At 40.1% G+C, this 13,645-nt stretch overlaps 2 protein-coding genes across 3 annotated transcripts in view; one reads left to right on the top strand and one right to left on the bottom strand.

Annotated features, from left to right (window-relative positions):
• The window catches only part of LOC142342638 (DNA-directed RNA polymerases I, II, and III subunit RPABC3-like), a 569,350-nt gene that overhangs the window by 122,930 nt on the left and 432,775 nt on the right, over positions 1–13,645 (bottom strand). The gene's annotated exons all lie outside the window — the stretch shown is intronic.
• On the top strand, positions 5,581–7,949 carry LOC142342632 (peptidylglycine alpha-hydroxylating monooxygenase-like). The gene is made up of 5 exons (XM_075394057.1): positions 5,581–5,994; positions 6,288–6,558; positions 6,729–6,893; positions 7,258–7,422; positions 7,619–7,949. The coding sequence occupies exons 1-5, from the start codon at positions 5,670–5,672 to the stop codon at positions 7,860–7,862; spliced, it is 1,170 nt and encodes a 389-aa protein (XP_075250172.1). The 5' UTR covers positions 5,581–5,669; the 3' UTR covers positions 7,863–7,949.

Genomic DNA, 13,645 nt, shown 5'->3' on the forward strand with positions numbered 1-13,645 from the left:
AAATAATCGGATCTTTCCTTTTTACCTCCTCCTCCACTCCAGGATTTTTTGTACAGTCATGGAAAATTAAACATCTAAGTTCCGATGCTGGCATTTTTAATTGTGAGCTTTGATCTAACTTTCAATGCGCTTGGAACGTTCGCTTTCTTTGAAACTTTATGAGACTGCCTATTTTGTAGCATGTCCAGTAAAGTTGAAATAATAAATGTTTCAAATTACACTCTCTAAAATGGCCCATTTACATGCTCCATTGCATTTTTTGGCGTTTTTCGAACCTTCGGTTACTGCAGTATTATAGCCCGGGTCGAGAAATTTTCCGAAAATTATATAAGAGATGCGCTGAAACTTTGTAAGAAATGCGCTGAAAGAAGTGCTGAAACTTATGCAAGAAACGTGCTGAAAAAGCGCTGAAATTATGTAAGAAATGCGCTGAAAATGCGCTGACGTTTTGAATTTTCAGCGCCTTCTCCACATTTCAGCGCATTTCAGCGCATTCAGCGCATTTCTTACATAGTTTCTGCGCATTCAGCGCATTTCTTACAAAATAATGCGCTGAAACGGCGCTGACCTCTCGACCCGGGAGGACAGACTTTAACTAGACTTTAACTATGTGGTGGTGGTGATGCAAGATTCACGCAAATAAGAAAGACCCGACATCTAAGCTCTGTCCAAGAAATGTGATCTTATCGCAGCATGATGTGTTCCATAAAAGTGAAATAATCGTATGTTTGAAAACCCTAAGAACATTTAGCAAAAAAGCTTCATTGCTTAATGTTTTTAGGGTTTTCGAATATACGATTATTTTGCCTTTATAGAACTCATCATACTTTGTCAAGATTAAATTTCTTGGACAGAGCTTAGATGTCTGTTTCTTAAGTTGGACTGCTCTGGTGCAAAGCTATTTAGTCTTGCTCCGGTTCTACTTCTGTATGTACAGAAGCATGAAAAAAAACAAAAATTTCGAACCGGAAAAAAACAGAATAAGAAAAGACTAATGATGAACCCGTCAAAAGACCTTAATTCGTCTTTGTTGGTTATGAAATGACTAATGGTGGACCCATGGAAAGACCTTAGCTGGACGCTCTTCGTTATGAAAAGACTTGAGCTCGACCCATGAAAAGATATCAGCTCGACTTTAACTAGGAAGCTCGACCGTGTAATTTTAGTCAATATATTGCCCCCTCCCCCTACTAGACTTTTTAAGTCTTTTCATAAGTCGAGGCCTAGGCCTGGGAGCAATTAGTCATTTGAATTTCAACGCTTTTTCCATTAATCTTAATTGCACTAATGTCTTTTTACACAGTTTTAGTTTGAAGTTTGACCTTGGAACTACGCGTCAAGGTACTCTTTTGGAAACGTACGCTAGTACGTAAGTGCTAGTCTCAGCTTGTTTTGTATGCACTTCGAAGTCGTGTAATTGAACATTCAAATGAGCAATGTGAACAGTGTTTTTTAAAACGTTGATTAATTAGACTGTTTCGGACACGCTATATATGTTATTTGAAAGTTAGGCTGAAAACAAAATTTTGGCTGCTTTTTGGCTAAAAAATGTCTGACAAAGGTATAATCTCTCTCTCATCAGAGTGAAATGAACGAAAACGCCAAAACAGGCTGTTGAGCATGCAAATTAGCAATGTGGACAGTGTTGTTGAAACGTTCGCTTCTTTCAACTTTATGGGACACGCTATATATGATGGTCACTTCAAGGTCGGAATAGGTGATGGAAAAACGTTAAGTATGTTTCTGAAAAAGTTGCGACATTGTTTCTCGGTTGAGCATCATTCATGGTTAAGGGAACTGGTTTCTAACATTCAAAATCCTATTATTCAACGTTCTAAAATCCTATTAATTTTATAAGTGTGTGTGTTGCGGGTAATTTGTCAATGGGGGTAAATTGAAGTAAGAGTGAGGGAGAATTTGTTCAGAGGGGGTAAAACGATGCAAGAATTGGGCTGCCATGGTGGATAAAATGGCGTAAAATTGAGGGGGTATTTAGTTCGGAGGTGTAAAATGGTTAAAGAATTGGGCTGCCAAAGGGGGGGGGGGGGGTAAAAGGTGTAATAGTGAGGGGGGAAATTTTTTCAGAGGGTGTAAAAGGATGTTAGAATCGGCTGCCAAGGGGGGTAAAATTGATGTAAGACTGAGAGTGTATTTGTTAAGGGGGGGGGCAATTTTAAGAAGTATTCTTTTATATAGACGGATAGACGGACCGTCAAGAATTGGACAAGCCTTGGTGGTCTGGAGGCTAATGAGAACCAGTTGAAGCAACAGAGATTGTGGGTTCAAAGCTGGCAGTAATCGAGTGGGAGGGGGGGGGGCGAAAAAATGTAGGAGTAGCGCCTCCAAGTGGAGTAGAGTGGGGGGTTGAGAGGGGGAAAATGATGTAAGAGTGTGGCTGCGAAGGAGGGAAAAAGGGTCTAAGGGTGGGGCTTCCAAGGGAATATAATGAGGTAAGAGTGGCGCTGTTATGGGAGGACTTTTCAGGAAAATGCAAGTCAACAGTCTTACATCTTTTTAGCTTGCAATGGGCTGCCAGGCTGGGGGAATCATGAAAAAGTGAGGGGTAAAAGGCGAATTAACCCTCATCTCGTACATCTTTTGGTCTGTGAAGCGGTAAAGGTATTTAAGAAGTAGGCGTTTTGTCTCCAATACCCCGTCACTCATGCACCTTTTTACTCCCCTTGACAGACTAAAAAGATGTGACAGTGTTGAGTAAATTTAGCTTTCACCCACTCACTGCTACATCGATTTACTAACCGCCCTTGACAAACCAAAAAGTTATACGAGCGGGGGTGAATTTGACTTAAACCCCCAGAGGTGGAGATGTAAAGGTTTTGAGATATATTTTCCTAATAAATCCTCCAATTTCAGCCCCACTCTTACATATGTTTGGGAGGAAAGTACGACCCGGGTTGAATGTACAAGAAAATTGCATTGCAAACCGGAGAAAAATTGATCAGTAATCAGGAATCTCTCGTGAGAGTGGAGGAACTTACTTATAGAAAACGAGAAGAACCTAATAAAATTTAGGGAGAAGGTAAGTGGCGCAAGCACAACTACAAGCTTATCAAGTTTACTTAATGTAGATGTAATAACTTTATCAAAACTATTTTTGAATTTTTGTGATAAACTGATTAAGTAACTCGGCATCTGTTCCTCGGTATTGGGTATTGCTCGAATAAATCAAATACTGCCAAGAGGGGCCGTTAGCAGAACGTTGCAAATTTTGTAGAAGAGTTAGAAATTTTTTTTTAAAGTGGAAAAGCAAGACGTTCTGAACAGTGGAAAAACATTCACGGCAAACGAAGCCTTTTCTCTGCTGAAATATTGAACGTTAGAAACACCTTCCCAGCATAGATTTTATAAATGAAGTGTGGCGTCCATTGGTTTTGAAATAGGCAAACTTGTTCAATCAATTCTTTAATTCTGTTTTTCAGGCTAAAACGACAGACTCTGTATTTTAACTTTTGGTAACAGAATCAAGCTATCGGAGATACATCTTGTTAAAAGTATTTCAAGTCTTTCACTACTACTGAGGGTATAAGTACAAACAATTCGGTTGTTAGTAGAGTAATTCTCAAACGTAAATGTTGAAGCCAACTTAAATTTTTTCAACGGATACTAAATTTGAAGTTACATTTCACAGACTTAGAAAACAGAAAAACAATTTGCGTTTGTCTGAACATCAAATGGGATCACCGACCTACTTCGGGGAAGGGGAGAATAGATAAGCAATCTCCATTGGAATATCCGTGCACTGTGTACGGTTACGGTTTGGGTTGGGGGTTTTCCTTAAGCACTTTAAACCTCGGGGTTACTGATGAAAATCCTCTAAGTCTAAAACTTTAATTTAATTATGAAGATGTAAATATTAAAAAGGTTCAATACAGAGTTAGAATTATTGACTGGAAATACAAGAAGTTTCAAAAGATGAGAAGATGTAAAGCTATTTAGAGAAAGGCAGCTCAATTATATGAGGTTTAGTTTCGAATATGGTCTTTGTTTTCGGTCCTATCAATGGTTGATTAATCTTCGTTTATTTTTACCCATTTTCTTTAATCTCTTTGGGACTTTCTCATAGTTATTTTCTACAGCAAGTGTCTTTGTTAGTTAAACTAACAGATAACAGGTTTACCTGCATGACAAATCCCGTCAACAACAAACATTCCTTGACTTCTCCCTTCAAGATGAAATTCAATGATGATTCCCATCATTATTTATGATGCTTTCTTTATATTGTTAAAATCCGGTTTACTCTTAGTAACCATGTCTTTTTGTTTTATTGTGAAAACTTCGAATTGTGCGTTCAATATGTATTTTATGAGCATGTCATTAATTAAATTCTATGGTTAACTATACTATTAACGTAAAATATATCTCTAAAAATCAAGTCGAATCTTTTCCGTTTGTGCCACCCCAGCTTAGTGTGTGCATATTATTTGCGCCCCCAGACGCACGTGCCATATTCTTACAAAATGATTTACTGTATAATGACACGTGCTCTGTATCTGGGGGTGCATATCGTACAAGGGGGTGGGGAACAAACGGAAAAGATCCATCAAATCTCTACAACATCTCTTTTAAATGTCTATAAATATCAAACAAAAATTTGAAACCGAAGTTTGAAGTAGTTTTTGTAGCACATGCTATATTAAAATTCTAGCTTAGCTTTTTTTCATGGGGAAAATTTTGTATGCTGCTCACTAATTCTATAGCTAAAACGCTAAATCTGAGCTTCTGCATCTCCCTATCTGGGCAAAAGAATTGAACTTTTCTCAATTACCAGAATAAATAAAAAGTGTTGAAAAACAAAGAAGTGACCAGGGTTGAACTGAATTCCTTACGGAAAGACTGTGTTCGGCCAATTTTGAGTATGGAAAGTCAATGGGCTGACCGTTATTAAGGTAAAAAAAAAGGAAGGGTCTTTCCCATTATAGCCCCACAGCTTAGTGGTCAGATAACCTACAGCCCTCCCAATCATGGTAATTATACCATAATGGGGGGTGCTATAATTTCATGAGGGGGAGGCGCTATAATGGGTAAGACTCAAAAAGAGATCGTTGGTCGACGGTAACAAAAAGGCTGGAAAAGACCATGGCTCAACCTATGAAGATTTTGGGTTGCCTTTAGAAGTGAGCTCGATCATATAATTAAGAAATTGGAAATTGGTCTTTTCTTACAGTCGACCCCTCGACTGAGGCAGAAATCTGACCACTAAGCTGGGGGAGGGGGGGGGGGGGCTAAAATTGTGACCCGATTTCTATATAAGTTTGTTGTGCATTTATTTGTGTGTACCCTCCCCTCCTCCTCCTCCTCCCCCCCCCCCCCCCAATACACACAAAATTGTAGCCACCACAAAATTAAAACATCATTGCTTCGATTTACAAACAATTAGTTGTTCGGATTGCCATTATGGGCAAATAGTTATCTTTTCAATAAGATGAATGCAAAATTGTTCATGAAGTCGCGCCCTTCGGGTGACTTTCTTGTTCGATTGACTATTCTGCGGGAAATCAATTTGCTGTGACTTTACTTCACATGTTTACTCAATTTTGGCGGCTGAATTTGACTGTAAATAGAATTCGGGTTCAATTGTTGGTTGACTTTTGTCCCATTAATGCGTAACACAGTTGATCAATTGATTTCTTACTGAGACCAAGTGGAAAAAAATGCAAACAGACAAAATGGCAAAATTTTTACCTGCAATCACTCAATCTAACCTAATAAGCTTACTGTCTCTGCTAGTTTTAGCTAACCCAGTCTTTTCCAAGCCAACTGGTGCTAATACTGAATTGAAAAACGGCTCTGTCAATCTTTGGTTGCACAAACCATCCCGATACTACCATGACCACTATTTCTGTAAGGCGGAAGAGATCGAGGGGACTAGGTACATCACAGAATTCGAGCCCGCTTACAACGATGGTATACACCATAAGTTGCTGCTTTTCGCCTGTGAGAAGCCAGCGATGATGAAGCTGGATCTAGACGAGAAAAGAACGCGATTCAACTCTACAATCAAATAAACCCAACCGAAAAACTTCGCCTCCCCTTCGTAAATTCCCCCTCCCGCTTCGAAGAGAGCCGAAGGAATTAAAAATTTTAATTTGGAATATACTTTTTTCTCGGTATTTCCCACCATTATACACTCCCCCCCCACCCAACATAGAAGTCCAATTTGGGAAGATTGGTGGAAAGATTAATGGATGGGAAGATTATATTGATTGTAAGGAATAGAATAGGGCGGTGAAACATAGGAAACCAGACCAACGAATTGAATCGTGATTTAGTCTGGACGTGTGGTCGAATGACGTCATCCATTTCGGATGAAAAGTTCGATGAAGTGCACCAGCATATTTGCGACCCAAATGGAGAAGAGATGCTAATGTACGCGACAGGGGACGAGGAGGGAAAGGCTGGCACCCCGTTTAAACTGCCCCAGAATGTGTCTTTTGAAGTCGGCGAGGGGACTAAATTTAGATATCTGGTTCTCCAGGCTTACTATGCTGACTCCTTGTACTTCGAGGGTGTCTCACGTGATAAACCTGGAGTCAACTATCTGTAAGTGATTTTCAAAACGCTGTCAAATCTGTAACTACCCCCCCCCCCCGTACATATTTTTGATGTTACAGGTGGGTTTGAGAGGAGGTCGTTTCATGAATTTCACGTTCATTCCCTGTCTATTCACGTCACTTTCATGAGAGATTTAATCATCAATGCTACTGTTTTAGATATCAGTCCGAGCCGACAACATACACAGCAGGGGTAATGCTTCTGATGTCAGCCGCGCCTGTTCCCCCCAACGATGATGCCCCGATTAACGAGAATGTACTGGATATTGTGTGCGATCCGCAGACCATGCCCAGGCACAAAACCCTCATGGCATTTGCCTTCAGGTAGTTGCTCAAGTTTAATCGCACATCTAAGTAATAGCTCTGGTTCAGAAATAGCTCTGGTTCAGCTACTAGACCCAAAATAGTGGGAAAATAGTGGGAAAATAGTGGGATAGTGGGAAAATAGTGGGATAGTGGGAAAATAGTGGGATAGTGGGAAAATAGTGGGATAGTGGGAAAATAGTGGGATAGTGGGATAGTGGGAAAATAGTGGGATAGTGGGAAAATAGTGGGATAGTGGGAAAATAGTGGGATAGTGGGAAAATAGTGGGATAGTGGGAAAATAGTGGGATAGTGGGATAGTGGGAAAATAGTGGGATAGTGGGAAAATATTGGAAAAATATTGAATGCGTGATTCGCGTTATAGAGTTCATTCGCACTCGCGAGGGGTGTTGATCAGTGGGTTCACATTGGGAAGTCCTTTTGTCAACCATGATTGGACGTCGATTGGGTGGAAGAGTCCCCAGGAAGAGCAGTGTTACTACAACATCATCCCATTCCAAATCAAGCCAGAAGACTACATCATCGCAAGGTGGGAGAAAATAATTACGGGATCTAGTCTGTCCCACCACTAGCGAAAGGCAAATATTATTACGCCAGTTGGCACGTTGCGAAGATGCTATAACTACCTATAGTGAACGGGGGGCATAAAAACGCTGGGGGGGGGGGCAGACTAGATCCCTTAATTATTTGGAACTATATTGTGGAACTTTTTTCGGTCGTTTTAGGTGCCAGTACAATAACCCAGGTGAAGAGAGTATCCCAATTGGTCCGGGCAGTGAACGCGAAATGTGCAATCTCTACGTTATGCACTACTCCGAGAGGGATAACGTGGAGACATCTTTCCTGGAGAACTTCTGTATCGGTTTCGGAAGCAAGAAACTGTCCGATATGACTGACGATCTGGGCATAATTCCTCACTGGGTAAAACACGACTCTCTGGTCACGATCGAGACACCAGACCTTGATTAATGATGAGCCCTTGTTTTCGTGTTATGATAATGCCATTTGTTTTCATAATATTTGTTGTGGACTTTTTAATTGAATTCCCATTTTACACACTTATTCATCAAGTATGGAGTACACGTACCTGTAGCCATTTTAAACGCCTGTATTCAACAAAATGGCCTGATTACATCTTTTAGTGATTTTTAGCGGTGACACCTCGACCAGGGTACCTGCCTCGGTGGTCCACATAACATGACCCACTAAGCTAGGGGTGAGGGGGGGGGCGAAATAGTTCACGCTAGAATATAAATTAAATCGTTAAACTAAAAAATTAAATAGTCTTGGTGGGGTCTACACCACACCACACTACACACACACACACACACACACAAGCACAATATCCGACTGTTGAAGACAAGTTTATTTGCGCCCCCACCCCGCCCCCACACACAATATACGACCTTATGCAGACCCCCCCCCCCACACCGGAAGAATTCAGACCCCCTTTTCAAAAACATGGAGCCACATGTCAGTTTCTTTTGCGCTTAGCCTTATACAACAATCTAAATCAAAAGGTGGTGAAACAAGCGGTGTTAGAACAGTTGAATATATAGATCATTGTCATCCTAATTCATTGATGTATAAATTATTGACCAGTACTGAATGTGAGTGTGGTCTTAAGAGAATCATTTTAATTAATGATCATGATGCTGGTGTATCTATTCCGTTTGTAATCCCCCAGCTTAGGGGGCGCATCTTATTCGCCATATTTTTAACATGATTCAGATTATCGGTCTATATTTCGATAATTAATATTCCTGAAAGTATTAATCAATTAGTATAAAGTAAAATCAGTCCTGACAAATACAAGGAAATAATGCTTTAAAGAATATAATAAAAACAGCCTGTAGCATATGAATTATCGAATATATCTGCTAAAACTGATGCTAAAGTTTATAATTAGGGCAAAAATGCAATCCGAATACAATCTCAAGTGCAATCCGAATTCAATTTTTTGTAAAATAATGATAACCAAAACTGCTTTTTGCCTTCTCAAGTCTTATAAAAACGCTTAGTTACTCCAGGTTTGAGAGTCATAAACAACTTGGCTCAAAAAAGCCTAATATACCAAAAACATATGATGCTTTTTGGATATCTATAAATTACAGGAAGGCCGGAAGATTTCAATTCAAAAAATACTGTTAGGAAAGTGGATGTTAAATTGACCGTCATCTGAGTACACGAAGTTTTTATCAGCAGTATTCAGGGTTGTACTTTTGCTAATGTTATAGCCAACAGTGAAGCAAACCTCCGCTATTTTTGAATAGAAAACTAGCAACACTTTTGTAAAATTTTGACATAATTTTGCAAAACTGATGAAAAATTGTGCAAAAAATTCTGCAAAAATTGCTAACATCATATATACTATTTTACGGCTGATGGGCTTTATAATGATACAGTCACTGCTCTCTATGATGGATATATCGATTGACCAGAACTCACTAACCAAAAGCCCAGTTGAGCATATAGTCCCTTCCCCTGACATAGGTGGGGTCGGAACAATAACTTTAAATTAGAAATAATTTGAAATTAAAAGTCAGCATGAGCTTCAAAAAATTAAATTTTAAAGTACATTGACAAATTTACAAATTTTAAAGTACATTGACAAATTTACAAGTTGAGGACACTTTCATTAATGTAGCACTTGACTTTTTTGACAAAGGCGTAAATGACTTAAATGACTTGCTTCTCAGTTAAGCACATATCCAATTTCCCTATGACCAACATTGTGCTTAAATAAAATCACATAGATTGTGATTTTAACACCATCATAAGAGGAACCCAGAGTTCTACAGCTCAGAAAACTCAAAAAATGTTTTAATTAAAAACAATGGGAAATCTTGGAAAATTGAACAGTTCAACAGAAATGACTAAACAATCAATTACGTCTACTTTCTCTCGGCTTTGAAATTTGGTCTTGCAGGTAGAACAATTTATAATAGCAAGATGTCTTTTGCGAGTCTGTGGGTTGCTCATGACGTACTGCTAAATCTTTTAAAAAATTTTGCCCGCTAAACGAGTTTGGTTTTTCCGAACTATGGGGAAAAATTAGAATGGTTCTTATTTGCGCATATATTATGAATAATTGGCACTTAAATTAAGAACGATCTTGCAAATTAACTTTTAAATTTAGAGAAATTGATAAAAAGACATTAAAAATATCCCATCCTTGCTCGAATTCTTTTTTCAATATCAATGGAGCTCAATCAAATTAACCAATTCAAATATTAAAAAAAAACAGATGAATTACGTCAGCTGAACTTCAAAAACCGAAAAAACAGGTATTTGATTTTAATGATTCTTATTAAACTCCATTGAAAGAAGCAGTGTTGAGTATCAAGGGAAACTTAACAAAATAAACCAAATTGTTGAAATTGGTAACAATAAATAAAATTATTTCAAATAATTTTGTTGCTGGAGCGCGTACTGAAATAATTGAAACTGATAATTTAGAAACCATTTGGATTCAGAAATGTTTTGGCTACAAAGATCTTGTTAAAAAGGGAGTTATAGTTAGAGAAATGAGGGGACTTCGCATTACAAAACAGCAATTGCAATCACAAAAATGAAAAAAAAATCAATTAAGATCGGTCTATTATAGCAAAACAAAATGTTCTCTTATTTTAAAGAGCCACCAAGCAGAAAAAAGTAAAGCCAATTTTATCAGCCCTTTATTTTTCAGAGTTTGCCGGCGTCTTCAGGTCTATCAGGATCAAATGCTTTTCTTGTCAGCGATAGTGGGTGAAAAACAAAACAACAGCTGTTTGAATCCTGTGTCAAATGTCCTCCCTAAAAATTTTCCCATATTGTTGCAAGAGTGGAGGGGGGGCTAATTTGTCTATGGGGGTAAATTATGGTAGGAGTGTTGGGGTATTTTGTTCAGAGGGGGAAAAATGAGGTAAAACTTGAGCTGCCAAGGGGGCAAAATGGTGTAACATTGAGGGGGTAAAATGAGGTAAGAGTTGAGCTGCCAAAGGGGAGGCAATGGGATGCAATGGGAGGACTTTTGAGGACTTACTCCCTCCCCCCCTGACTAAAAATGCCATGTAAGAGTGGGCTGCAAAGGGAGGACTTTTGAGGAATTTACCCCCTGACTAAAATTGCCCTGTAAGAGTGGGCTGCAATGGGATGAATTTTGAGGAATTAACCACCGCTGACTAAAATTGCCTTGTAAGAGTGGGCTGCAATGGGCTGCAATGGTCTGCAATTGGAGGAAATTTGAGGAATTAACCCCCTAACTAAATTCGCCATGTAACTGGGGGCTGCAATGGGCTGCAATGGGAGGACAATTGAGGAATTATCCCCTGACTAAAAGTGCCATGTAGGATTGGGCTGCAATGGGTTGCAATGGGAGGACTTTTGAGGACTTACCCCTAACTAAAATTGCCATGTAAGAGTGGTCTGAAATGGGGGGGGGGGTAATGGGAGGACTTTTGAGGAAAAACCCCCCGGACTAAAATTGCCATGTAAGAGTGGGCTGCAATGGGAGGAATTTTGACGAGTTCGCTCCCCTGACTATATTTGCCAGGTATAAGTGTGTTGCATTTGGCTGCAATGGGAGGACTTTTGAGGAGTTACTTCCCCTGACTAAAATTGCCATGTAGAAATGGGCTGCAATGGGCTGCAATGGGAGGACATATGAGGCATTACCAAACCCATACTAAAATTGCCATGTAAGAGTGGGCTGCAATGGGCTGCAATTGTAGGACTTTTGAGGAATTGTCCCCCTGACTAAAATTGCCGTGTAACAGTTGGCAGCAATGGGCTGTAATGGGAAGACATATGGGGAATCCACCCCCCCCCGACTTCATTTGCCAAGTAAGAGTGAGCTGCAATGGGCTGCATTGGTAAGACTTTGAGGAATTATCGCCCTGACTAAAATTGCCATGTAAGAGTGGGTTTCAATGGGCTGCATTGGTAGGAGTGTTGAAGAATTACCCCCTGACTAAAATTGCTATGTAAGAGTGGGCTGCAATGGGCTGCAATGGGCTGCAATGGGAGGACATTTAAGAAGTCCCCCCTCCCCCTGACAAAAATTGCCATGTAAGAGTGGGCTGCAATGGGAGGAATTGTGAAGGATTCGCACCCCTGACTAGAATTGACATGTAGAAGTGGGCAACCATTGGCTGCAATGGGAGGAATTTTGAGGAATCACCCCTGCATAAAATTGCCATGTAACAGTTGGCTGCAATGGGCTGCTATGGGAGGACAAATGAGGAATTACCACCCCTGACTAAAATTGCCTAGTAAGAGTGGGCTGCAATGGGCTGCAATGGTAGGACTTTGAGGAAATCTCCCCCTGAGTAAAATTGTCATATGGTAGTTGGCTGCAATGGGCTGCAATGGGAAGACATAAGAGTATATACCCCCCTGACTAAAATTGCAATGTAAGAGCGGGCTGCAATGGGCTGCAATCCTAGGAATTTTGATGAATTATCCCCCTGACAAAAATTGTCATGTAAGAGTGGGCTGCAATAGGCCGCAATTTGAGGACATTTGAGGAATTACCCCCCTGGATAAAATTGCCATGTAAGAGTGGTTTGCAATGGGAGGAATTTTGAGGGACTCGCTCCCCTGACTAAAATTGCCAGGTTTGAGTGGGCTGCATTCGGCTACAATGGGAGGACTGTTGAGGAGTTACTTCCCCTGACTAAAACTGCCATGTAGGAGAGGGCTGCCATGGGCTGCAATGGGAGGACTTTTAGGGAATTCACCCGCCGACCTAATTTGCCGAGTAAGAGTGAGCTGCAATGGGCTGCAACGGTAGGACTTTTGAGGAATTATCCGCCTGACTAAAATTGCCATGTAAGAGTGGGTTTCAATGGGCTGCAGTGGTAGGACTGTTGAGGAATTCCCCCTGACTAAAATTGCTATGTAAGAGTGCGCTGCAATGCGCTGCAATGGGAAGAAATTTGAGGAATTTCCCCCAGACTAAAATTGCCATGTAAGAGTTGGCTGCAATGGGCTTCAATGGTAGGACTTTTTTGGAATTACCCCCTGACTAAAATTGTTATGTAAGAGTGGGCTGCAATGGGCTGCAATGGGAGAAATTTTGAGGATTTACCTCCCCTGATTAAATTAGCCATGTATGAGGGGATGCAATGGGCTGCAATGGAGGAAACTGGTAAAAATTTTTAAGATTTAGCGGGGAATTTGTTCAGAGGGGGTAAAAAAGGTAAGAACTGAGCTGGCAAGGGGGTAACATGGTGCAAGAGTGAGGTCGTAGCTTTACAGAGGGATTAAAATGAATTAAGAGTTGGGTTGCCAAGGGGTTAAAACGGTTTAAGAGTTTTGTGGTAATTTGTTCTGTGGGGGTAAAATGATGTACGAGTGAGGGGGTAATTTGTTGAGAAGGGAGATTCTAACAAGATTATTCATATATATAGACCATCAATAGTTGGACAAGCATTGATGGTCTAGATGTTTACGAGAACCAGATGAGGGTTCAGAGTTTATGAGTTCAAGACTGACAGTTTTCAATTATGGGGCTTAAAACAATGTAAGATTGAGGAGGTAAAATGATGTAAGAGTTGAGCTGCCAAGGGGGGGGGGGTAAAATGATGTAAGAGTGGGGCTGCAATGAGAGGCTTTTTTAGGAAGATATAGCCCAAAACTCTTACGTTTTTTTTGGGCTGCATTAGGCTTTCAACGGAGGTAAAATGGTGTAAGAGTGAGGGTGTATAAGACAAATCAACACCCACTCTTACATATTTTTTGTCTTCAAAGGGGGGTAAAATGATGTAGGA

This window comes from Convolutriloba macropyga, chromosome 7 (genome assembly GCF_964194025.1).
Source record: "Convolutriloba macropyga chromosome 7, txConMacr16.3, whole genome shotgun sequence".
In the NCBI taxonomy this organism is placed as follows: Eukaryota; Metazoa; Xenacoelomorpha; order Acoela; family Convolutidae; genus Convolutriloba; species Convolutriloba macropyga.

Bases quoted from the DNA above. Each gene is read 5' to 3' on its own strand.
- LOC142342632 (XM_075394057.1), top strand. From the start codon at position 5,670: ATGCAAACAGACAAAATGGCAAAATTTTTACCTGCAATCACTCAATCT. The intron at 6,894-7,257 runs GTAGTTGCTCAA...TTCGCGTTATAG, and splicing joins CTCATGGCATTTGCCTTCAG to AGTTCATTCGCACTCGCGAG. The intron at 7,423-7,618 runs GTGGGAGAAAAT...CGGTCGTTTTAG, and splicing joins GAAGACTACATCATCGCAAG to GTGCCAGTACAATAACCCAG.